This window comes from Lepidochelys kempii, chromosome 1 (assembly GCF_965140285.1).
Source record: "Lepidochelys kempii isolate rLepKem1 chromosome 1, rLepKem1.hap1, whole genome shotgun sequence".
In the NCBI taxonomy this organism is placed as follows: domain Eukaryota; kingdom Metazoa; phylum Chordata; order Testudines; family Cheloniidae; genus Lepidochelys; species Lepidochelys kempii.
The window spans coordinates 59,998,214-60,025,055 of NC_136380.1; the positions used below are offsets into that span (position 1 = coordinate 59,998,214).

Sequence of the window (26,842 nt, forward strand, 5' to 3'; positions counted from 1 at the left end):
AAAGAACCCCGGGTAACATGGAGGGAGTGGTGACAGGGAGTATGTGGAGGGGGAAGGGAAGCCGTGGAGGGGGCAGTGACACTGTTGGGGGGGGGAAGGGAAGCACCCCTGGCGCTCTGGTGGAGATGCGGGGGGGACAAGCCAGTGACATTGCTGGGAGCAGGCAGTCCTGGAAGAGGCAGTGGGGAGGTGGGATGTGGACACTGCGGGGGGGGGGGGGGGGTGTAGTCCTGGAAGGGAGGGGGGTGTTGGCACTGGGGGAGGTGGCAGCCCTGGAAGGGGCGGCGCGGTGTCCCCGGGATGTGGACACTGTTGGGGGAGGCAGCCCTGGAAGTGGCGGGGAGGCCGGGGCGGTGGCAGTGGCTGAGGAGGCAGCTCTCCGGAGGTGGCCGCGGGGCGGCGTTGTAGGCGGCAGTCGGGGCGGCGCCATGTTAAGAGCCGCCCTCCGCGCTTTCAGCGGCTCCGGCAGCGCGTCCCGCCAGCGCCTCCGAGCCCCTCGCCTGCGCCCGAGGTAAGCGGCGGCGCGGGCTGGTCACGCCGCTCCCGCTGGGGTGCGGGGCCGGGCCGGGCCGCCGCGCTCGCTCTGCCGGTGCCCCGGGGAAGGGGGGGGGAGCGGCGCTGCCGGGGGAGGCCCCGGGAAGGCGGCAGCGGCGGGCTCAGGCGGCAGGCCCCGGAGGCGCTCACCGTCCCCGCGAGCGGAGCCGTGGCCAGGCCCCGCCTCGCTGAGCGCAGCCGGGATGGCGGGGTCAGTAGCGCGGCTCCGCTTAACCCTGGAGCCCCCGCCTGGGGCGGCCGGTGACGCGTAGGCGGACCCGGGCTGAACTTCGCCCGGGCCGCGCGGGAAGCGCCGCCGAACCAGCGCCAGGTTGTCCCTCTCCAGCCTCGCGTCGCTTCGCCCCAACGGGAGCCGCGTCGGCCCTGGGTTGACGCTTGTTCCCAGTCACCCAGCTTTAGTCCGGGCAGCGGGGCCCTGTGTTATCGGTTGCACGAGTCTTGCAGAAAGAAATCAAATTGTGCAGGCAAAGCTTGCAAATTAGTATGGGGGAAGGGGGGTTGTAATGAGATACCAGCCTATTGCTCTGTGCTGGGTGGGGGAGTGAAGCAGTGACTTCACCCAAGTCTCCCTGTTCCCACAGGGGCATCCTCAGAGGGGACTGGAGCATCATTGGCCTGCTAAACCCAGGGTTGTGAGTTCAATCTTTGAGGGGGCCATTTAGCGATTGGGGGCAAAAATTGGGGATTGGCCCTGCTTTGAGCAGGGGGTTGGTCTAGATGACCTTCTCAGGTCCCTTCCAACCCTGATATTCTATGATTCTATGATCATTGTAGACCACCCCATAAAACCCCCCCGCTCAGTGCGCATCTGCAGTCAGAATAGCAAACACGATGATGTGATGGGGAGGAATGGAGAATAATACAGAGAATATTCTAATGCCCATATATCAATCCCTGGTGTGGTCTGTACTGTGTACGGTATTGGTCACCCTATCTCAAAAGGCTGCTGCAGAACTAGAGGACATTCAGAGAAGCCTGGATCAAGGGCATGGAATGTCTCATGTGAAGAGAAACTTTGAAGATTGGATAGTTTATTTGAGGAAGGAGATATGATAAAACATATACATTAATGAACAATAAAGAAAAGGTAAATGGGGAACTCCTTGGAATCGCGTTGCCTGACTCCTGTATTTACAAAAAGTTCCAGTCTGATGGTAAAGGATATAAACAGAGCGTCAAGGAAATCTTCTGTGCGATAGCTCTCATGGTAGAGACAAATGCAGTCCCTCTCAAAGTAGAGGGAGTGATCACCCAGGCACTTTGAGCTTCTTTGCTTCAACACTTCCAAAATTAATCTCTTCCTCTTATCTGACAGCAAGTAATGCTACTGTAGGCCCTGGCAGTTTCTTATCTGCACCGCTGAAGGTTTCTGGCTTGCCTTCCCTTCCACTTCTCCTTCCAGTTGCCAAGTCTACCTTACTCTCCTTCAGTACTGACAATGCCCCCCCCCCCCCATACTTGAATCTTTACACTGGTTTCCCTCATCTATCAAGTTTTATCCCTTTTACTCTTAAAAGTATCCATAACTCCATCACTGTCTTTCTTCTCCTATACTCCTTATGATTTTTCTACAATCTAAGCTTTGTTTCCTTCCCCTCTAGTTTTTGTGCCTTTTTTAATTGTACCCTATAATGTCTCTAATTTAACACTTGTCAAGGTCCATCTCCATCATTTGAAAACACTTCAGGGCCCCCCTCCCATTTCAGAATCAAACAACTGTTTTTGAATGGTATATCTCCTACTGTTAAAACTTAGATAAGGTAGGTGAGGTAATATCTTTTATTGGATTAACTTCTTTTGGTGAGAGAGACAATCTTTTGAGCTACACAGCGCTATTCTTCAGGTCTGACCTGCGTAGCTCAAAAGCTTGTGTTTCTCACGAACAGAAGTTGGTCCAATAAAAGATATTACCTCACCCACCTTTTCTCTCTAGTATTCTGGGACCTACATGGCTACAACAACAGGGCATACTATTAAAACTTATCAGAAGTTAGGTGTAGACAAACCAGTATTGTGTTAACTGGTAAATTCCCCTACAGGTGTTGAATTGTTTCCTGCAGTATATTCTCTGCTTTGTTTTGCCTCACTTTTAAGCAATGAGATTACTCTGTAGATATATAGAGCTCATTGAGGATCAGGAAGAATTTCCTACCAGACTAAAATTGCATTTGCCTGATTGCATTCCATTGGTGATCCTACTTCTACAAAAACTTAATCTGTTAAATTTCCTTTCCTTTTAGTTGCCTTTTTCAGCATATTGAAAACACATTGACTTCACTGAAGTTACAACAAAAATGAATTTGGTCTACTGCATATAGTTCTTTTTGACCAAAGCTTTCAAAGCTTTGTGTCAGAGTATGAATTTAGGAGCTTAGTTTTAGGCACCTGGATTTGAAAAATTGGACCTTTAAATCAGTAGCTTGATTTTTGTTATGTGAATTGGCATTGATATAATCAAATTTCAATGTGATTATAGAAAAAAGAAATTAGACATGACCATAGGGAAATATTAATTGTGTGTGTATATATATATAATGAATATAATATAGTGTAAAGATTTGCATAGCTGTGGAATTGTTCTGTTGCAAACATTGATTCTTCTGCAGGATTATATCTTTTAATTTATCACATTTTGGGCTTGAACAAAAGTACAGTAGGTAGAGCAGGTAAACATAAATACTACCATTTACATTTAATACTGAAATTGGATTAAAAATCTAACAACCCCAAGGCAACAAGAAACATCCATTGTGTCTTTGCTGATAAAAGAATATTTAACTGAAGCTCTTCTAATGTACAGTATATCATATGGCTTTATTTAGAAGCTCTTAAGTTAAATGCAATAATTTTCTCCTGGGATTTATAGTTTTTAAAAGTTCCTAAAGACAGCTGCGTTTTTGTTGGTGTTTTCATGGCTAAACACAAAACATTTGGTTAGAATTTAAATGTATGGTTTCAGAACGAGCAGAAAAGGAAGTAATAGGCATCAAAATTAATTGGCGATGTTACTTAGCAAGTCAGGGAGGGGAAGACAAATTTCCGTTATGATGGGGTTTCACAGTAAGACAGAAAACTACATCAGGCTAATATTTTATAACAGTAGGATAGTACTTTTTAACTTTCTGCAGCTTTTTAAAAAAAATTGCATGGTAAATGTATGGCTGGTAGATATATTTATTATTTGTGTCGTGGTAGTGCTTAGGGCCCTGGTCATAGACACTGTGGTAAGTTGCTGTACAACCATATAAAAAAGACAACCTTTTTCCTCAGAAATTTACAGTTGTCTTATAAGGCAAGAGACAATAGATGAATACAGGAAATATAGAACACAAGCAAACAAGTGACAGAGCTTGGATTAGAACTAAATTTCCTGGCTGCTCGTACTGTGTTTAAATAGACAAAGCTGAAAAAAACATCTTCAAGAAGCTACTGAAAACCGAACTGTTCATTTAATTGTTTAACATGAAATGGCCATGCTGGATTCTCTGTTTGGTTTTGTCTGTTATTCTTTGATTGTACCTTTAGATTGTAAACTCTTAGAGGTGGGGCCCTGTTTTCTTTTGACACTGACTTATTATTTGATAGTACCATGGGTATTTAAGATGCTGTGTATCAGTCAATGAGGGTTTCTTTTAAAGGGTAGGGTAAAACGAGTATGATGGAGCTATGGATTCTTAGGGCTTTGTAAGAGGCCTTCAGTTCAGCCTGAGGTACCAGTTAACTTTTAACTGTTATAAACCAAAACCATGTGGTTATGTTGTACAGCACTGCTCATCAAACGCCTTCCAATCACTTCAGAAAATTTTGATTAAACCATATAAAGCTGGTGTAGAGTCTCAAGCAGAAATGCATGTGATCTAACTGTTTTGTCTGCTCAAAAAAGTTTTAAAGAGGAGAATAAAAAAATATTATAAAAATATTTTTGTGTAGAAAAAGTTGGCAGGAAGAGAGAAAGGTAAAAGGAAATGCAGAGGAAATGCATGAAGGCCACAGTGTGAAATTGGAAGAAGCTACAAATGCATTGGACTTCTCAGGATGACATCAGCTTAGTAGCAGTGGGATTCTTTATTAGAGAAATGTTGTTTTTGGAATCTTAGAATGTAGAGAGTGAATCTCTCTTAGTTCTTCTAGGTCATCTCCCTGTTCACTGCAGGTGTGTTTATTATTGCAAGTGTTTCAGCAGAAATATTTTAATATGTTTGAATGGTACCTACTTTTCCAGAGAAGATTGCAAAAGTATGTTTTTTGTATTTGCCAGGTTCCTTATTTTTGTATAAAGAACGAGAGAAGTCAACCTGGTAAGATGGAATCCTCTGATATTGTACAGTAAAGCCCTAAAATACAAACTAATGTTAATGTTGACAATCTAGGAGTAGCAAATGTAATTGTATAATAAGTAGTTTTGAGAATAAACGTAAAAAGATTTGGAGCCTTCTAAAGACCTTGCCTGTAGATCCTAAGGATCTGTGTTTCTCCAGTTTTATGCTAGTGTAATACCATCATAGTCCAGGGAAGTTACATGAGTAACAGTAAAATTGTAATTGATATATAGTCATGCTCTTATTGTCTTCATATAAAGATATAAGTGTCAGCACCAGTTTCTTCAAGATGCTGATGTCGATAGTTTAAAAGGTTCTATTCACTAGCAAAAGTGAAGGTATTTGGTTAGTAAGTGTTTATTAAGGAGTTAAAATTCCCAAGCACAGAGAGTATGGTGAGAAAACATATACTTCTAAAATTAATTTATGAACAAAACGAAGGCAAAGGATAGGATAATTTCTGTTCTGTTCCTTGCCAGGCTTGGAAAGTACTGTTTGCAAAGGCAGAATAACACACTGATCCCCAAACTGTAGGTTTTAAATGTAAATTCATTTTAAATGTGTAATGTAGGAGTAGATGCTGGAGAATAAGACTATAGATGCCAGAGGTGGAATGACTTCATATGACAAAAAGATATTCAAACCTGTGTACCACAAAAGAGAATATGAGGAGGTGTCTTGGTAACTTGATCCCGTTCCCTTCACACCACTGCTGTTCTCTCCTCTCTTAAAAGTTACCCTCCCCCCCACAGTTGGCAAACAGCCACAGATTTGGTACCCTATTATAGACCACAATTGTTAAATTTGAAATTTTCATGTAAGGCAACTGAAATTTTGTTTCTGAAATATGGAAAGAATTTGTGTAACTGGAAGGTAACTTCTTTGTAAAAGTCAGCTGTACTGTTGTCACCTGAAAAAAATGGCCATTCAAAGTTCTTGTTTTTTGTTTTCTGTTTTTTAAAAACCTGTTGGAGATACTCTGTGCTGAAAAATTGTAATGTTAAGTGAAGAGGCTACAAATTGATAGTGTGGTGGTTTTTTTTTGCTTTTTGTTTTTTTAACAGTTGAGATTATGGCACTGAAACAGATTTCCAGCAACAAATGCTTTGAGGGTTTCCAGAAGGTGTTTGAACATGACAGGTAAACATTACAAAGGCAACCTAAAATTTTAGCACAGGGAGGGCTGTATCATATTACTTCCAATATTGCCATAGTCAAAAGAAAAAGACAAAATATGCATTTCCTTGATACTAATATTAGTGTGTTAGTAGGTTCATTTTTATATTATGTCTTCAGTTTACTAGTTGCTTTATTCTTCATTTTTAAACATGTATTACTAAGTTCTGCAGAGGGAAAACATTAATAGTAAATTTACTATGTCCTGAGAATTGGTCTCATCATCTTAGGCTGTTGTATTTACAATATGGAGATATGAATATATATTAACTCCATGTGAATGAAACAGTAAGTGTTTTATTCACATGACCAGAAGCGTCAAACAAAGTAAAATAGAAGTAGAAACAATCTTTTCATTTTGTGAGGAGGAATTAGCTATACAACTATATTTAAGCATGTAGTTTTCATTTCTGGTCTCTAAAAGACACCCATTACCCATAAATCAGCAATTCTTTGCTGTGAAGGGGAGAGACTCTCAGACTCCAGTTGCTTATGTATGTCTTTTCAGCCTGTTTGCTTGTGACATTTGAATTATACTCTATTTCATGCATTACAATATTAATTAGGTGCTTGTCCATCTTTTGAATTAGAATATATATATTCCTTTATATAGTACTGCATCTAAAGAAAGTAGTTTCTGAAGAAAAAATGCTTTCTATTGGCAGTTTTAACATTTAATAAAAATTGGGCAGTTGATTAGTGTATCAGTCTGGGAGACTGAAACAACTTGACTTTTTTGCTTCTATATGTACTTCACTGCAAATTATGTGAGCTATCTGTAGATGTTCTTAAAATGTCTCCAATTTAACAGACAAGAGTTAGGTTAAACGTTGTTAGGTCTTGAATTCCAATGCTAATTTTCAAAATATTCCCTACCAGCCAGACTGTAAGGATTTGGTTTATTTTTCTTTCTTTTTTTAATTGTATTTAAAACATAGTAGAAATGCAGTCGTTGTTACTTAATAGGCTAATGTTGTGGCTTATTTTATATTGTTATCCACTTCATACTTATTTCACTTGCACTCTTAAAATACTATTATTCATTGAATCAATAATGGCCAGGTCTGGATATTCTGATTAGTAATCTAGAAATGCATAGATAAACTCTAGACAGTGGTCCTTCTTTTTTTTGGTGATTGTCCTGGGCCTGTCTGTTAGATACTGTTAATCAAATGTATTTTGTTGCTACAGTATAGAGTTAAAATGCAAAATGAGGTTTGGAATCTATTTGCCACCAAAAGCAGAAATTGGGAAGTGTCCTGTGCTGTACTGGCTCTCAGGTAAGTAATGTGAACTTCAGTATTTTTAAAAGACACTATTAGGTTAATTTAAGACCCAAAATTTACAGTATGTGAAAAAGGAGATAAATTCATTCCATTAAAGTAGGGTTGCCAACTTGCTAATTGCACAAAACCGAACACTCTTGCCCTACCCCTTCCCGGAGGCCATGCCCCCTTCTCTGGCTCTTCTCTGAGGCCACGCCCCCCCACTCTCTCCAGACCCCTTCCCTCAATTGCTTGCTCTCCCCCACTGTCACTCACTTTCACTGGGCTGGGGCAGGAGATTGGAGTGTGGGAGGGGATGTGGGCTCTGGAGTGGGGCCGGGGATGTGGGGTTTGGGGTACAGGGGGGGGCTCCAGGCTGGGGCTGAGGGGTTTGGAGTGTGGGAAAGGGTGCTGGGTGCAGGCTCTGGGAGGGAGTTGAGGTGCGAGGTTCTGTCTACGGGACAGGGCTTAGGGCTGGGGTGCCGAATACGGGCTCTGGGAGGGAGTTAAGGTGCGGGAGGGGGTTCTGACCTGGGGCAGGGGGTTGGGGTGGAGGAGGCGGTTTGGGATGTGAGCTCCGGCTAGGTGGCGCTTACCTCAGGCAGCTCCTGGTCGCTGGTGTAGCGGGGCTAAGGCAGGCTTCCTGCCTGCTCTGCCTCTGTGCTGCTCCCAGAAGCAGCCAGCATGTCTGGCCCCTAGGTGGAGCCATGGCTAGGCAGTTCTGCGTGGTGTGCGCTTCCCACACCCGCAGGCGTTACCCCCACAGCTCCAATTGGCCGTGGTTCCCGGCCAGTGGGAGCTGTGGAGCCGGCTCTGGAAGTGGGGACAGCGTGTGGAGTTTCCCTGAATGCCCCTGCACCTAGAGGCCGCAGGGAAATGCCGGCGGCTTCCGGGAGCTGTGCAGAGCCAGGGCAGGCAGGGAGCCTGCCTTTAGCCCCGTTGTGCCACTGACCACACTTCTAATGTCCCGGTAAGTGGTGCTGACCGGAGCTGCCAGGGTCCCTTTTCAACTGGGCGTTCTGGTCGAAAACCGGACGCCTGGCAACTCTACATTGAAGACTGCTTTTATTTGGGTTTAAACACTCCCCTGCAATGTGGTATTGTGCTAGCACATGAATCAGCCAGCCTTAGGGGGGGCAGGCTGCCAGATTTATGGCTTTTTTTTTTTTTTTTTTTTCTGTGCTGCTGGAGCAGTGCAGAGCACCTTGAAGGATCTGGCTCTGTACATGCAAAAAAATCTAGAATCTATATATTGTTGGTGGGCCTTTAGCTCACATTGACTAAATCTTCAAACAGATTTAGGATATTTTGTGTGACTAATAAAAAGCAGTGCCTAAACAGCTTGTGATAAGCTGGTGTTTGCATGCTCAATAGATATTTTCCTCTCTGAACCTGTTTTTGGAAGAAAAAATGATCAGAACTAAACAAGTAGGGTGGAATCCACAACAGGAAAACTGTGTCCTATTTAAGTAAATTTGCTATATGAAAATTATTTCATCCTATATCCATGCTTTAGGATATGGTGCTATGTAGATCTCATCAGGGACTGGATATACTGTAAAATGTTAATGCATGGGTGACAGTGGAAGAATGACATTACAGTTCTAAAACAAATTTTAACAGATTACCAGGATGCATCAGGAGAGGTATTTCCAGTAGGGATAAGGGGGTTTTAGTACCGTTATACAAGGCACTGGTGAGACCTCACCTGGAATACTGTGTGCAGTTCTGGTCTCCCATGTTTAAGAAGGATGAATTCAAACTGGAACAGGTACAGAGAAGGGCTATTAGGATGATCCGAGGAATGGAAAACTTGTCTTATGAAAGGAGACTCAGGGAGCTTGGCTTGTTTAGCCTAACTAAAAGAAGGTTGAGGGGAGATATGATTGCTCTCTATAAATATATCAGAGGGATAAATACCAGAGAGGGAGAGGAATTATTTAAGCTCAGTACCAGTGTGGACACAAGAACAAATGGATATAAACTGGCCACTAGGAAATTTAGACTAGAAATTAGACGAAGGTTTTTAACCATTAGAGGAGTGAAGTTTTGGAATAGCCTTCCAAGGGAAGCAGTGGGGGCAAAAGATCTATCTGGCTTTAAGATTAAACTCGATAAGTTTATGGAGGAGATGGTATGATGGGATAACATGGTTTTAGTAATTAAACATTCACGGTAAATAGGCCAAATGGCCTGTGATGGGCTATTAGGTGGGGTGAGATCCGAGTTACCCAGGAAAGAAGTTTCTGTAGTATCTGGCTGATGAATCTTGCCCATATGCTCAGACTTTAGCTGATCGCCATATTTGGGGTCGGGAAGGAATTTTCCTCCAGGGCAGATTGGAAGAGGCCCTGGAGGTTTTTCGCCTTCCTCTGTAGCATGGGGCACGGGTCACTTGCTGGAGGATTGTCTGCTCCTTGAAGTCTTTAAACTACGATTTGAGGTCTTCAATAGCACAGATATAGGTGTGAGGTTTTTTTTTTTTTTTGTAGGAGTGGTGGGTGAAATTCTGTGGCCTGCGTTGTGCAGGAGGTCAGACTAGATGATCATAATGGTCCCTTCTGACCTAAATATCTATGAAACCAGTTTGATTGTATTAACAAATAAGACCAAGTTTGAAATATGGATTTTGCGAGAGGTACATTTGTGTCTCTATATAAGATGTAGAAGAATTTAGTTAAAAAACAAAACTGAAAACCTTGCCCTAATATATCAGGGGTGGGCAAACTTCTTGGCCCGAGAGCCACATCTGGGTATGGAAATTGTATGGCGGGCCATGAATGCTCATGAAATTGGGGGTTGGGGTGTGGGGGAGGGGGAGGGCTCTGGCTGGGGTGCAGGTTCGGGGCAGGGGGGCAGAAATGAGGAATTCAGGTTGTGGGAGGGGGCTCTGGGCTGGGGCAGAGAGTTGGGGTACAGGGGGGTGAGGGCTCCATCTGGGGGGTGGGCTCTGGGGTGCAGGAGGGTGGGACCGAGGTTTCGGAGGGTGGCCAATGGGAGCTGTGGGGACAGTGCTTGGGGCAGGGGCAGTGTGTGGATCCCCCTGTCTGCCCCTAGGCATAGGAGCCGGAGCGGGGACATGCTACTGCTTCTGGGAGCCATGTCACGCGTGGAGAGGGGCAAGCCAGATTAAAACATCTGAAGGGCCGGATGCGGCCTGTGGGCCGTAGTTTGCCCACCCCTGTAATATATGCTGTACCAATTTAAGCAGGTAATTGTTGAAAGCAATGTTTTGCAGCCTATTGTAATTTTACCATTAATCTGATACATGTAGCTATGGTAAAGTTTACTTATGTTACTGTTGATATTTTTTCCTACTTACCTTCTTTAACTGTTACTATTTTGTATGAATTATCAAAAAATAGCTAATTTATATTATTGATGGTTGGCAAAATTAGTAAATGACTCCATTCAGTGTACAAGCATAAGTCACTAAAATTAGAGGCAGTTACAATTACATTAAAGCTAGGGGAAATACAAGGGTAGAATAGGCCAGTAGAGGTGTGATTCTAAGTGCTAACCTGTACTTGACTCTCATTATAATTGAGTGTTGTGCATGTCGAATGATGACAGATTGCATAAGAATGTTAACATCTAATATTGGAGTAGGTTAGAATAAATTGTCTGAGGAGGTACCACAACTCTTATACAGCACTTACAGTAAAATAAATAATTACAAGCAAGCTGCCTTTGCTAATAAGACAATCAGTTGAAACTATCTAAAACTCACCACAGGTGAAGGTTAAAACTACAATCTGTAACTCTTCCTACATGGCACTGTGAAGAATCCTTAAAATACTAGTCTAAATTGTCAGACTTGTAATTTGACTTCAGTCTCAAACCTGCTCTGACATAAGCACAGATTGCTATGGATCCTGAAATATAGGGATCGACTATGCTTATTATAGCTGCTAACTAATGAAATATAGGACTTTATTTGTCACTAATATCTTCTCAAATGATATCATACGCAGTATTTGAGAACTCTGCTTATGGTAAATGAACAAGCACTTGTGTGGCTCTGTGGATGAAACGTTCAGTGACCTAATTATGGTCAATACCTAAACATGGACAAAATCCCAAAGATCTTTAAAAGGAATGGTTGTTGATACAAGTGGGAAATGAAAAACTTAGTACGATCAAATCTTTTTTTCTGTGAAAATGTAACTGAGTCTGTTTCTATGGACAGTTAACAATTACATTCATACTTAAGGCATGAATCCCATTTTATTTTTAAACTTTTCTAGTATATGTTGGAAGCTGGAATGCTGAGAGTAGTACATAACCAGTCATATTTTTATCTCTAGGATTAACTTGCACGGAACAAAACTTTATTACCAAATCTGGTTTTCATCAAGCTGCAGCTGAACATGGCCTCATTGTAGTTGCACCAGATACCAGCCCACGTAAGTGTTTTCAGGTTACATGATGAGCCTTCAGCATATAAACGTTTACTGCTGCTTATCTCCAAAGAATAGAATGATTCATGTTACTACTAAATATATTGATGTAATTGTATCTGAATTTGGAATGTTGTTCTATCTGTAGGTTCTATAATTTATACCAATTTGCTAGAATATTTGTTTAATATATACTAAATGAACTGTAACTTTAGAACTCCACTAGTAAAGCCATTTTAATACAAATGCCCTAAAATTAAGATAAGGGGGCAGTTCAGGTCACACATGGGCAATGTAGGACTCTCGTTCCCATCCATGTTTTTTTCCATTTATTCTTTTACGTAGAGACTGTCCAGTTTGACCAATGTACATGGCAGAGGGGCATTGCTGGCACATGATGGCATATATCACATTGGTGGATGTGCAGGTGAACAAGCCTCTGATAGTGTGGCTGATGTTATTAGGCCCTGTGATGGTGTCCCCTGAATAGATATGTGGGCACAGTTGGCAACGGGCTTTGTTGCAAGGATAAGTTCCTGGGTTAGTGGTTCTGTTGTGTGGTATGTGGTTGTTGGTGAGTATTTGCTTCAGGTTGCGGGGCTGTCTGTAGGCAAGGACTGGCCTGTCTCCCAAGATTTGTGAGAGTGTTGGGTCATCCTTTAGGATAGGTTGTAGATCCTTAATAATGCGTTGGAGGGGTTTTAGTCAAACTGGACAGTCTCTACGTAAAAGAATAAATGGACACAAATCAGATGTCAAGAATTGTAACATTCATAAACCAGTCGGAGAACACTTCAATCTCTCTGGTCACGCGATCAGAGACATGAAGGTCGCTATCTTAAAACAAAAAAACTTCAAATCCAGACTCCAGCGAGAAACTGCTGAATTGGAATTCATTTGCAAATTGGATACTATTAATTTAGGCTTAAATAGAGACTTGGAGTGGCTAAGTCATTATGCAAGGTAGCCTGTTTCCTCTTGTTTTTTCCTACCCCCCCCCCCCCCCCCCCCAGATGTTCTGGTTTAACTTGGATTTTAACTTGAAGAGTGGTCAGTTTGGATGAGCTATTACCAGCAGGAGAGTGAGTTTGTGTGTGTATGGGGGTGGGGGGGATGTGAGAACCTGGATTTATGCAGGAAATAGCCCAGCTTGATTGTCATGCACATTGTGTAAAGAGTTGTCACTTTGGATGGGCTATCACCAGCAGGAGAGTGAATTTGTGTGGGGGGGTGGAGGGTGAGAAAACCTGGATTTGTGCTGGAAATCACTTTAGATAAGCTATTACCAGCAGGACAGTGGGGTGGGAATAGGTATTGTTTCATATTCTCTGTGTATATATAAAGCCTGCTGCAGTTTCCACGATATGCATCTGAGGAAGTGAGCTGTAGCTCACGAAAGCTTATGCTCTAATAAATCGGTTAGTCTCTAAGGTGCCACAAGTCCTCCTTTTCTTTTTATAGAAATTGGGGAACCTGAAAAGGGGGAATTCTGTAACCATCTTCGTCATAGTTACCTGGAGAGTTCTGTAAATTACACAACAGCTTTCTCAATGTACTTGGTATTTTCTTCTGCTACAGTGATACTTAACGCTGTACATATTGGAGGGGCCTTTCTGATATTTTCCAGTATTTGATGGCATCAAATCTCAACAAAAATGCTTGATTTAATTCCCCCAAAACAACCCCCTAACAAGTTCCTTCTACAAATTATTCGTCTTGGCTAGGTATTCCAGTTCCCTGGACATAGTATGTAAGATCATTGAATATTTGGGAGCCCTTGATCACAACAATGATTTAAGGACAGAATTTCAACTTTCTGGAAGTTCTATACTTTAATCTCTTTTTTTTTTGTACTAAGAAAAATTACTGCAAAATATTTTAATGAACTGCTAGGGGAGCAACATATATTCTTCCATATTTTATCTTGGGACCTGATGTCTTCCTGTGTTTAGTGTATTTTTAATTCATATACAAAGGTATATTGAAACAAGCATTATTGTGACATGTATTCATAGCTATTATGTAGTGCAGAGTAGGGATGGCCAGATCTTCATTATGTCATTCAAAGAACATCAGATTAAGGGTTTTGGGCTGTAGCTGCCCTTGGGTGCGTGGACTTGCTTTTGTGCTACCTGCTTTTGTGCTATCATATGTTCTCTTTTGCACTAACCTCTTGGCCTCTCTCCTGTCTTTGTAACTTGCCGTAACTGGAATAAATCAAAGCAGATGACTGCAAGCTCCGCTGTGTTAATGGATTTTCTAGTGCATCTCTTATGTCCATTGTGTTCCAGACAGTCTCTGTTCACAGGGTCCAAATCTCTAACATCTTTGTTATCTGGAACACTGAGTTTACAGCAGACTAACTGTAATCACATATTAAAGTAGGTGGTCTGAACATAGTGTGGAGAAAATATTCAGAGTGGTGTTTGCATGTGCAGGTGTCTGTAAAGTGCTTGCCCAGTAGAAACTCTCCTGGAAACAAAACCGCTGGGAAGCGAAGAGACTTAGCAATATTAAACAGTTATCACTTCTACTGTGATAGTGTCTAAGAAATAGAGTTAGGAGTCGGGGCCCTGTTCTTCCAAGCACTGTACAAACAAACACAATCAAGACAGTCTCTGCCCTAGAGCGCTCATTATCTAAGAGTTGGACAAAATGCAACAGGTGAATAAACTTACAAGCCAAGAAGAGAGGGAGAATCAAGTTATAGCACTGTGACAGTGCAGCTTACCTTTTTGTCATCAGATTTGTCTGGTCCCTCAATTTCCCCTCTTGGTGGTTTAGCCCTCCAGCTGAATGAAAAACTCTGTCTTGGTAAACAGATGTGTTTCATGTTTTCCTGTTTATGTGGTTTTAAAGCCTCTTCATGAGGATATAAGTGAACATTTCTTCCCTTTCCTGCAGGCATTTGCCCCTCTTCATGGAGTGTCCCAAACAGTCCTTTGTTCATCTCCTCTGAGTCTTCTTCCCAGGCTGCTTTTCCACCTTTTTTCCTTAAGCTCTTTCCTTTAGTAAGATTATCATGCTTAACAGAAAGATTCACAGCAAGTCCTACCATCTGTCTCAGACAGAGGCAACCAACCCTTTTATACCCAGCATACTTGATTCACAGCCTACAGTTCCTATGATTCCTAGGCTACAAGTTCCAGAATCCCTCAGTTTTTGGCAGAGTCTGTGTCACAGGAGTAAGCTGAACTTTGATCCTCTTAAAAGCCCCAGGCTCAGCCTGTGATAAGGAGGCAGGTGTGTACTCAAAAATTGTTCTAACAGTTGTGTCAAATTAGATAAGAGTTTGCAATTTAATATGACAGCAAAAAAGTCCCTTGTAATTTTGGTGTTAGTAAACAGGGGCATGTTATCAAGGAAGAAAGTAATGGTCCCTGTGCTAGTGGCCTTAAATACTACATTCAGTTCTCAGCGGACCAAATTCAGTGATGGATCCTGCTCACATGCCACCTGGAGGCACGTTGTGCATATGCTAAGAAGAAGAGTTCTGGGACCCGCTATTAAGAACATAAGTGTGGCCATACTGGGTCAGACCAAAGGTCCATCTAGCCCAGTATCCTGTCTTCCGACAGTGGCCAATGCCAGGTGCCCCAGAGTGAATGAACAGAACAGGCAATCCCCAAGTGATCTGTCACCCATTCCCAACTTCTGGCAAACAGAGGCTAGGGACACCAACCCTGTCAATCCTGGCTAATAGCCATTTATGGACCTATCCTCCATGAACTTATCTAGTTCTTTTTTTAACCCTTTTATAGTCTTGGCCTTCACAACATCCTCTGGCAAGGAGTTCCACACTTCCATACTTCCTTTTGTTTGTTTTAAACCTGCTGCCTATTAATTTCATTTGGTGACCCCTAGTTCTTGTGTTATGAGAAGGGGTAAATAACACTTCTTTATTTACTTTCTCCACACCAGTCATAATTTGCTAGATCTCCTATCATATGCCCCCTTAGTAGTCTCTCTTCCTAGCTGAAAAGTCCCAGTCTTATTAATCTCTCCTCATATGACAGCTGTTCCATACTCCTAATAATTTTTGTTGCCCTTTTCTGAACCTTTTCCAATTCCGATATATCTTTTTTGAGATGGGGTGACCATGTCTACACGCAGTATTCAAGATGTGGGTGTACCATGGATTTATATAAGGGCAATATGATATTTTCTGTCTTATTTATGTATCCCTTTCTTAATGATTCCCAACATTCTGTTCGCTTTTTTGACTACTGCTGTACATTGAGTGGATGTTTTCAGAGAACTATTCACAATGAATGCAAGATCTCTTTCTTGAGTGGTTGGGATTATGTTTTCCAATGTGCATTACTTTGCATTGATCCACATTGAATTTCATTTGCCATTTTGTTGCCCAGTCACCAGTTTTGAGAGATCCTTTTTTAGCTCTTCACAGTCTGTCTGGGACTTAACTATCTTGAGCAATTTTTTATCCTCTGCAAATTTTACCATCTCACTGTTTACACCTTTTTCCAGATCATTTATGAATATATTGAATAGGACTGGGTCCAGTACAGACCCCTGGGGGACACCACTATTTACCTCTCTCCATTCTGAAAACTGACCATTTATTCCTACTCCTTGTTTCCTATCTTTTTACCGGTTACCAGTCCATGAGAGGACCTTCCCTCTTATCCCATGACAGTTTACTTAAGAGCCTTTGGTGAGGGACCTTGTCAAAGGCTTTCTGAAAATCTAAGTACGCTATATCTACTGGATCCCCCTTGTCCACATGCTTGTTGGCCCTTTCAGAGAATTCTAGTAGATTGGTGAGGCATGATTTCCCCTTACAAAAACCATGTTGACTCTTCCCTGATAAATTATGTTCATCTAAGTGTCTGACAGTTTTGTTTTTTACTATAATTTCAACCAGTTTGCCTGGTACTGAAGTCAGGCTTACTGGCCTGCAATTGCTGGGATCACCTCTGGAGCCCTTTTTAAAAATTGGCGTCACATTAGCTAGCCTCCAGTCATGTGGTACAGAAGCTGATTTAAATGATAGGTTACAGACTACAGTTATTAGTTCTGTAGTTTCACATTTGAGTTCCTTCAGAACTCTTGGGTGAATACCACCTGATCCTGGTGACTTATTACTGTATACAGGGAGTCCTCAGACTTATGACACAATTCGTTCCTCAGAGTTGCGTTATAAGTTGAAACCACTTTTCCCATAGGAATCAATGCTATGAAGGGGGGATTGGTTCCTGAACCAAGGCTTGATACACTATTTTCACCACAATAACCCAGATTTTTGTACTAAATGACTTCTAGATGACTAATGTTGGAACATCAATGTACTTACTGTACATTGTGTATTTGGTAATCAGCATTCAAATAAACATATAAACTCACATATGCTGCTCAGAATGCTGGCAACAAAGGCTCAAAAAGCCAGGGAGAATGGCACACAGGCTGAGCCATAGCCAATCACTGTTCAAGTATTCTGATTGACTGAGCTTGGGGCCGAGAGCCAATCAAAAACAAGCAGCAACCCTACCAGACAACAAGCTACCCTGTTGCCTCGAAGCCAATCAGAAGTGACCCCTTTCCAGCTCCATGCCAGTATAATGCAACCAAGAGGTGATTTCAAGTGAACTTTATGCAAATCGAGCATCGTAGGGGTGAAACGGGCAGTCAGTTGAAAAGCATCATAAGTGGCCTCCGATGTAAGTCAGGGGTCGTAAGTCCGAGGACTCCCTGTAATTTATCAGTTTGTTCCAAAACCTTCTCTAATGACACCTCAATCTGGGACAGTTCTTCATATTTGTCACCTGAAAAGAATGGCTCAGGTTTGGGAATCTCCCTCACATCCTCCTTTAGCATCTCAATTGTCCAGAGGCCCCAATGGTTGTTTAGCAAGGTTCCTGCTTCTGATGTACTTAAATTTTTTTTTCTATTCCTTTTTGAGTCTTTGGCTAGCTGTTCTTTAAATTCTTTTTTGGCCTTCCTAATTCTATGTTTACATTTAATTTGCCAGAGTTAATGCTCCTTTCTATTTTCCTCACTAGGATTTAACTTCTACTTTTTAAAGGATGCTTTTTTGCCTCTCACTGCTTCTTTAACTATGTTGTTTAGCCATGGTGGCTCCTTTTTGGTTTTGGTTTTTCTTTTGGGGGTTCTTTTGGTTTTCTTACTATGTTTTTTATTTTGGGGTATACATTTAAGGTGAGTCTCTATGATGGTGTCTTTAAAAAGTTTCCATGCAGCTTGCAGGAATTTCCCTTTTGGCGCTATACCTTTTAATTTCTGATTAACTAATCTCCTCATTTTGTGTAGTTCCCCTTTCTGAAACTAAATGCTAGAGTGTTGGGCTGCTGTGGTGTTTTCCCTGCCACAGGAAAGTTAAATTTAATAATATTATGGTCACTATTACCAAGTGATCCAGCTATATTCACCTCTTGGACCAGATCTTGAGCTCCACTTAGGACTAAATGAAGAATTGCCTCTTCTCTTGTGGGTTCCAGGACTGGCTGCTCCAAGCAGCAGTCATTTAAAGTCTCAAGAAACTTTATCTATGCATCCCGTCCTGAGGTGTCATGTACCCAGTCAATATGGGGATAGTTGAAATCCCCTATTATTGAGTTTTTTATTTTAATAGCCTTTTTAATCTCCCTGAACATTTCAGTCACTTATTACCATCCTGGTCAGGTGGTTGGTAATATATCCCTACTGCTATATTCTTATTATTAGAGCATGGAATTACTATCCATAAAGATTCTGTGGTACTGTTTGATTCATTTAAGATTTTTACTTCATTTGATTCTATTGTCAAATCATGGGCAAACTGAAGAGGGATAAGAGATGGCTGGATGGATTGAATTTAAGGGAAACATATAAAAATTAAGTACCGAAAGTATAGTCTTGGTGAAGGAGGATATGTCTACAGGTAGTCAAAAGAGGAATGACTTAGGTTTTATTTGGGGTTCTAATTTATTATTGACATGAAACAGAGAAAAAGTGAATTAAGAATTAATATAAACCTGTCATTATACTGAAGATGTTCCTGATGGTGAGATTTACTAGACTGGAAACTCCCAGGGGAAGAAGTGGAGCATATCGTTTGAATAATTCAAAACTGGACTGGACAAAGCAATCAAAGATATACAGTAGTATAGGGTATCTTGTACTGCCAGGAGGGTAGACTGGATTTTCTAACATATCCCTGATTTATTTGATAAGAAATTCATAGTGTAGTAAGTTCAGTTAAATTAATATCTGATTGTACATCAGAGATAAATTTTGCGATTGAAGGGATGAAGAAAAGTGAAAACTATGAATACTTTGCACTTTCTAGTTACTTGTAGCTCTTAAAACATTTTGGAAACATTAATGTATTAACCCTCAATACCACGGTATTATGGCTTAAACATCATCCTCATTCTACAGTTTTTGGGAAACTGAGGCACAGAGGTTAAATTTATCCAGATCCATCTAGAAGGGTGTGGTTTATATCATGGAAAACAATATCCTGATATCAAACATCTGATAAAGATGGGACAATAAACACAGAATCACTTTTCCTTGATAGGTGGCTGCAATATTGAAGGAGAAGATGAGAGCTGGGATTTTGGCACAGGTGCTGGTTTTTATGTAGATGCCACTGAAGAACCATGGAAAACCAACTATAGAATGTACTCGTACATAAAGGATGAGGTGTGTTGTTTTTTTCTAATTAAGTTAATGTTACTAAAGGTATGAAATTCAATCTCATTGTTTTGCCTTGATTAGAGGGACTGATCTCCTCTTAATTGGACTATTGTAGTGAGATGGCTGCTTCTCATGCATATCAAAATTAGACCATTTTCATTAGCAGTCAAATGTCGTCATTTTCAAAATAGAATGCTTGAGCAAATCTATTATGATGATGAATAACAATACATATAAATCTGTCAATTTGCACCGTGAGTGGTCCAGATTAAAAACTAATGTTGACAGGGACATGAAATACAAAAGGCCTCTCCAGAACAAGTTGTCATTCTGCTTATTTTGTGAGAACACATTTAGGGATTTAGTTAAAATGAGAACAGGGTTATAATGAACCCTCAGTCTTGTTATACATGTACATTTACATAAATGTATTGCAGTAATATGTCTAGTTGATTAACATCTTGTAGACCATGAAATGTCTACAGACGTTTGAAATGTTTCTTTTTGTCTTTAGTGATATTCAGTAGTTGAGATAGTTTTCAGACTGTGACCTCAACTGTTAATTTAACCACAAGTACAGAACAACCTTGTACATTTTATCTGGATTAAAACACAATCGTAGATCACATTAAGTTGCATGACTCTCAAAGTCTAAACATGTTAAAGTCTTCCTTTTTTTTTCCTGTCACACTTGATTTTTTTCAGCTGCCTAAATTAATAAAAGCCAATTTTCCAGCTGACTCAGAAAGGATGTCTATTTTTGGGCACTCAATGGGGGGCCATGGTGCTCTTATCCTTGCTTTGAAGAATCCTGGAAAATACAAAGTAAGATACTAAGTTTTATACAATCTTCCAGAGAAAAATAGTTTTAAAAATCAAATTCAAGTTAACTTTAATACTAAAGGTTGCAACAACAGAGAGTTTAAAGTTATTTATAATCTTAATAGCCTACTGGTACTTGGTACTAGCACTGCCTAGTACTGAATGCTACTTACTGTAAAATGTATTAGTATTTGACGTTGGTGAAATACCAACTACAGAATTAAAGTTAAAAACTGAGTTAAATATCCTCTCCAGTGGAGAATATTAGTCTTATTGCTATTCTATCCATACTATTGTAGTTCAGCAGCAGCGTGTTTACGTGGCTGTGGTGTAGCTGTGGCATCACCTAGAATGGACTTCCATCTTGAACAGTCTCTTGCAAGTTGTCTTCTTTCATCATGAACCAGCACAGGAGGATTTGGGCTTCTTAAATCCCTCAAAAATCACATCTTCCAATCTCATTTGTGGCCGATCTCATGCTCTTTCCTTTTACCTCCGGTCTGTAAATCTTCTATCGAAACGTACCATTTTCTGCCCGTTGGACAGGATCCCATCATTGCAGTCATCTTGTTTTCATCTGGGCAGGACTGTAACTTGCCAGAATCATCCAAGTACCTCCTCATTTGTGACAAAATCAAACCAACAGATGTTAAGAATACACCATTACTTTTGACATGGAAAACTGTTTAGTTTTCTGTCCTCAGCTGTTTTAATGGCCTTGTTTCTGCTCTATGTAACAGGCTAGTCATCACCACCACACTGAACACTCGTATCTTAGTTGTCACAAATACATCCCACCACCCAAACAGTGTCTTTTGAGGATGCTAAAATGCAGTTGATGCAAGACCGATCTGACATGACCTCTTCGGTTACAGAATCTCCTGCTGTCAACCGACTACCAAATAGATAAAACTATTCAATCATTACTATCTACATGTAGCATTGGCAGATTGTTCATTTCCATTTCATAGGAGGCACATATAACTTTAGTTTTGTCACCGTTGACCTTAAGTCCCATAGATTCAGAATTTTTTTTTGAGGATTTAGTGTGCCTAGTGGTACATATAATTGTGTGAGGCTCGATGGTAGTATTGGACTGAGTATTAGGAGTACTGCATTCTGTTATTTTTAATAGACTATGTGATGACAAAGCTGATGGAGGCCTAAGTATGAGATGTGAAATTTAAAAATTCATCTTTAGAGGATGTTCTCTACCCCCTCCCCCCCACCATGTGACCTTTTTCATGTTGCTATGCAAAATCGTGACATGCCTGCTCATTTAGAGCTTCAGTAGCTTGTCTTTACAAGATCACATTCGGAATCATGTGCAAGAGACCATAATTCATGTATGCAAAGGCGGCCATGGTGCTTAGCTCATACATCAAGAGAATAAATTAGTATAAAATTCACAGCTGAATAGATTGGCTGTGGCTATCACCAAAATAATACATCTCAGTTCATCCTCTTCTTAGTCTTAACTGAAACAAGGATAAAACATAATCAAAATCTTAAATATATTTAATTTTAAAATAATTCAAATAATGAGGAAGAGAATTGTTGTTTCATATCTCTGATTTATAAAGTTAATGAAAGTTAATGTTTCCCTTAAACAAAAATTTTGAAAGCATGGCAAAGGGCCAATTTAAAGAAAATATAGAATCTCCTCTCAGAAAAATAACTTTAATCTTTCATATTACTAAATTATTTCTATCTTCTGTCAACAAAAATTAAATTTCAGAGTGTATGATCTTGGGAAGAAAGAGAGATTTCTTTGCAACAGCTGATTAAGGAGAAATTCCAGAGGAATTTAAAGCCTTAGAACTGTAAGATTCCAAAAAGGGTTAGAAAAAGAACTAGATACATTCATGGATGGATGGATAGGTCCATCATTGACTATAAGCCAGGATGGGCGGAGATGTAAAACCATGCTCTGAAGTGTCTCTAGCCTCTGTTTGTCAGAAGCTGGGAATGCATCACTTGAGGATTGTTCATTTCCTGTGAAGCATCTGGCACTGGCCACTGTCAAAGACAGGATACTGGGCCAGATAGACAGATCATTGGTCTCACCTGTTATGGTCATTCTTATGTTCTTAAGATTATTATAAAATGGCTGAAAGTTTGTATTGCGTTAATTCCCAAAACATGCACATTACAATTCATAGAATTTTTAAGCTGTTCTCTTCCTTGGCATCTTCAATAAATGCCCCCATTTTATGGCTTTAGAGATTTCAAAATCCAAAGTAACCCCTTGCATTTTTGGCTAGCAAATCATTTAACTCTATTGTTAGATGAGAGCCATTAGTTTCTTGTGTGTGTGGAGGGGAGCTAATTGTACCTTGTCCCTTTTTGTGGTGTCTTTGAGCACTTACTTGTGGGTTGTGTTCCTGTATACCCCCTCCCCCCCCCAAAAAAAATATTCTAATTATATCACAAGACTGAGAATGAATGCTGTCTAAAAGTGAGAATAGAGCACTTGCTTCCCCAGTGTGCTACAATTGTAACTTTAGGCAGAACGGCTTTTGAACATGCTTTCCGCTCACATCTTGCTTATCAAAATGACTTTTCTTAATCCATATGTTTGTGTTTCTAAACAGTCTGTATCCGCATTTGCTCCTATCTGCAACCCAGTTCAGTGTCCCTGGGGGAAGAAAGCCTTTGGTGGATATCTGGGATCAGATCTAACTAAATGGGAGGTATGTGTGGGAGAGTCCAGTCATTTAATGAATGGTAAAATTGATTGTGACTGCACTGTGTAGTAGGGAAGCAAAACATGAAGTGATTGCTTCTGTTTGAGTAACACCATGTCATCCCGTCACCAAACATTGAATCCTGCTGTACAGTAAGTGTGTGGATACTGGTGGAGTGGTAGCCGTGTTAGTCTGTATCAGCAAAAAGAAAAGGAGGACTTGTGGCACCTTAGAGACTAACAAATTTATTTGAGCGTAAGCTTTCGTGAGCTAAAACCCACTTCATCAGATGCATGCAGTGGAAAATACAGTAGGAAGATATATACACACACACACAGAGAACATGAAAAAATGCATGTTGCCATACACACTATAAAGAGAGTGATCAATTAAGGAGAGCTACTATCAGCAGGAGAAAAACACCTTTTGATAATCCTGATTATCACTACACAAGGTTTTTTTCTCCTCCTGCTGATAGCTCACCTTAATTGATCACTCTCATTATAGGGTGTATGGCAACACACATTTTTTCATTGTGTGTGTGTTTTTATTTTCCGCTACATACATCCGATGAAGTGGGTTTTAGCCCACGAAAGCTTACGCTCAAATAAATGTTAGTCTCTAAGGTGCCACAAGTACTCCTGGTTCTTCTTGTGTGGATACTGATCACGATCATACTGCTGACTGGCACTCTACAAAAAACATACTTTAATGGGAGGCTGTTATTACCACATAGAGACAGTATATTCTCTCCTCGCTTCTGAAGATTTTAAATTGTGAGATAAGTAGAAATATGAGTAAGCACTGGCTCTTTGTCTACTTCCTGAAAACATTGAACAGATGAAAATCGGATCCCCTTTTTAGGGTGATGAAATGCTCCGATGGCGCCCCTTAAGATACGTCTACACTACAAGTGAAGGGGTGATTATAACATGGGTAGGCTAGCTTTAATTGAGCTAGCAGAGGTAACTATAGCAGTGTAGATGTGGTGGCATGGGCTTCAGGACAGGCTAGCAACTAGAATACGTAGCTAGGCCACCTAGAGGCCTTGTATGCTGGCTGCTCGCCCATACTGAAGGCCATGCCACCACATCTACGCTGCTATGGTTTCCTGTACTAATTAGACTAAGCTAGCATGGTATGCCTGAGCTAAATTCACTTGCAGGAGTTGACATACTCCGAATGTAGATTCCTGTATTCTCTGTGCACAGAGGAATTTCTTCTTATAGTGGCAGGCAAAAGAGGAAAGACTTGTTGGTCAGAGATTGGTAAGTCTGAGTTCTGTAGGAGCAGGCTGGCAAAATGTTCAGTTCTTTAATCATGATTAAATACTATGGGCATTGATACCTATGGAACAGGATTAGAGCCAGTGAGATAGATTTAAGGTTTTGGCCTGAGCACCCTAACTTTGAACTTACTAAAAGGCTGTCCAAACTATGGAGTATTTTTAGTTTTAGTGTAGACATTGTCTTAAACCCCAGTTTGTTGCATTACATGTCCCTATCCTTCCTAAACAATAATTCTAACCCAATTTGGTAGTATAGTGACTAAGCATAGAACTACACTTTCAAAAATTTTGTTACACTTTTCATTAGTTTCATTTTATTTCTACAGGCATATGATGCTACCCATCTTGTGAAGTCTTATCCAGACTCCCATCTCGACATCTTAATTGATCAAGGCAAAGATGACCAGTTCCTTTCAGCAGGGCAGTTACTGCCGGACAACTTCATTGCTGCCTGCACAGAGCGGAAAATCCCTGTAGTCTTTAGATTGCAACAGGCAAGTACCAAAAAGTACCCTTTTTTGGGGGGAGGGAGATGTCTGATGTATCCATCCCATAATTACTGGGTTGACTCTGTGTGCCTAAAAGGTGGAGTAGCTAGCCAGAGACAGTCCCAGACCTGAAATAGACAAGACAGGCAAAGGGTACAGAAAGGTAAAGTGATTTGCCCAAGGTGTCACAGCAGATCAATGGCAGGGGTGAGAACAGAGAGAAGCTCTCTTGACTCAGCGCAGTGGTGTATCCACTAGACCCCACTAATTTAATTACATTTGACCCCTACAGGTGGAGCTGATTTTTAGCTTAAACATTATAGGGTGTTCAGAATGCAATCCAACCTAGTGGCGACATGCTGAGGAGGATAAGTATCTTGCTCTGTTTTTAATATAGTATTGCAGTAACCCATCGCAAAAGTATCATGAAGAAAGTGTACTCTTATGATTTATCATCCATATACATTTAAACAGCGTAGTGGTGTTTATATATGATGTGTATCAGCAAAGTGGTACATTGTTGGTTTTGGCTGACAGGATCAGTCAGGAGGCAAAGAAAGAACCCTCCCTTTCCTGTAGCATTATAGCACAGAGTAGCAGTAGCCTGAAATTCTTCAGGGTTTTTGAAGTGACTCCATCCTATCTGCCATGTCGTTCTAAGATAGCTGCCACCTGCACAGCAGATGTATTTACTGTTTCCCCTCCCTTTCTTTATGGAGTGTGCCCATCTTCATCGGGATAGGACGGCCTAGTACACAGCCAGTTCATGGAGCCTCCTAGGGCTAGCCCAGGCTTGCATAAATCTGAAACAACCTCCTTACTGCCTTCTTTAAATAAGCAGACCGCCATTGAATGAGCCATCATTAACAATGCTCGAAAATACAGAGTTACAGCACTTTATCATTAAGTATCTTGAATTGCTGAATCTGTTTTTCTCTTTGCTAGGGCTACGATCACAGCTACTTCTTCATCGCAACCTTTGTTAATGATCACATCAGACACCATGCAAAATACCTCAATGCTTGAACCGTAGGAGTCTCTTTTGCCCAGTACAAGTCAATACATAAACAAATGTTAACAAAAATCACTTGCTGAATTAGTGCCTATAAAAATGGAGTCATGCTGATAGTACTGCTAAAAAATCCTTAATTCTCTGTGTACTTGAAAATAAATATTTTGAATGTGTTCATCTGCTTTGAAAATTGTTTAACCATACTGGGAAAAGCATTCTGAGGGTATGGCTCAGAATAGATATGATCATTTAATTTTTTGTTTTTAAACAGCATATTGACATAGAATATGTCAGTGGTCTCAAGACGGTGCAGACTGCAGCAGGAGAACTAGTAACACACTAACTTTCCATTTGTCACTCATTCAGCACTGAACAGAATAACTGGACAATTTTGAATACAGGGCTGAAAACAATAGTAAATTAAATGGATTTACACTGAAGTGTTTTTCTCCTGCCTATTGAAGTGTATTTCCAGGCCAAAATCTGCAGCTGTTGATGGAAAATGCAAACAAACTTATGCTGCATTGTGATCAACCATTCCCCCCTTGTTAACATTGAACCTGTAATTGGGAGTGTGAAAGGAAGAGGCTTCTGTAACAGACAGTCTGAAGGCAGCTACCTGAAATCAGGTATTAAAGGGAGCAGTTCATCCTTTTTATGACTTAAGTTTGCCACCAAGTAAGTTTCTGGGGAAAGGCTAGAGATTCTTCTTAGAGAGGAATAAATTAGTTTGAGGGATGGATAAGCAGTAGGATGGTTTCTTTGTCTAACATCGAGAGCATTGGAGAGCAGACTCTGCCACCTTTTATTACTTTACTATCTGAGGAGAAAGGGCAGCCGGGGGGACGGGACAGGACTGTTTTATGTGAGTAAAGGTAGCTGAATCTGACCCAGTTGTACCAGATTTAAAATGATTCCCCATGGTGTGTAACTCTGCCTGCTAATTTGTATGTTGGGGGAGGAATACAGTCAGCCTACTCTTCACTAGGATTTTAGTGTTTCCCCCAAGTTAACATGTCTCCACTTAACTCTGAGGGGACAGGATTTAGCCAACCTACTTTGGCTGTTCATCATGCAAGAGCTTTCTGTGCACTATGTGGATCCAACAGCCAGTCCTTCTCTTCCCTCTTCCAATAGCGGTACCAGCTCTTTCAGCCTGGAGCTGGAGTAA

General features: G+C 40.9%; 1 protein-coding gene across 5 annotated transcripts; it reads left to right on the forward strand.

Annotated features, from left to right (window-relative positions):
- The first annotated feature begins 331 nt into the window (after nucleotides 1-331).
- On the forward strand, nucleotides 332-25,844 carry ESD (esterase D). 5 transcript variants are annotated; one of them, XM_073344428.1, is made up of 11 exons: nucleotides 332-511; nucleotides 1,498-1,642; nucleotides 4,814-4,853; nucleotides 5,939-6,014; nucleotides 7,242-7,330; nucleotides 11,623-11,721; nucleotides 19,256-19,380; nucleotides 20,080-20,199; nucleotides 22,791-22,889; nucleotides 24,498-24,665; nucleotides 25,605-25,844. In XM_073344428.1, the coding sequence occupies exons 2-11, from the start codon at nucleotides 1,625-1,627 to the stop codon at nucleotides 25,683-25,685; spliced, it is 915 nt and encodes a 304-aa protein (XP_073200529.1). In that variant the 5' UTR covers nucleotides 332-511; nucleotides 1,498-1,624; the 3' UTR covers nucleotides 25,686-25,844. The 5 variants fall into 5 exon arrangements, with proteins under 5 accessions (XP_073200529.1, XP_073200535.1, XP_073200555.1 ...); XM_073344454.1 differs by lacking the exon at nucleotides 1,498-1,642 and having other exon boundaries at nucleotides 387-511; XM_073344427.1 differs by lacking the exon at nucleotides 332-511 and having other exon boundaries at nucleotides 1,137-1,642.
- The last annotated feature ends 998 nt before the right edge of the window (nucleotides 25,845-26,842 follow it).

Excerpts from the sequence above, each read along its gene's own strand:
- ESD (XM_073344428.1), top strand. Across the intron at positions 4,854-5,938 it reads GAACGAGAGAAGTCAACCTG|TTGAGATTATGGCACTGAAA; the intron begins GTAAGATGGAAT and ends TTTTTTTAACAG. Across the intron at positions 7,331-11,622 it reads TGTGCTGTACTGGCTCTCAG|GATTAACTTGCACGGAACAA; the intron begins GTAAGTAATGTG and ends TTTTATCTCTAG.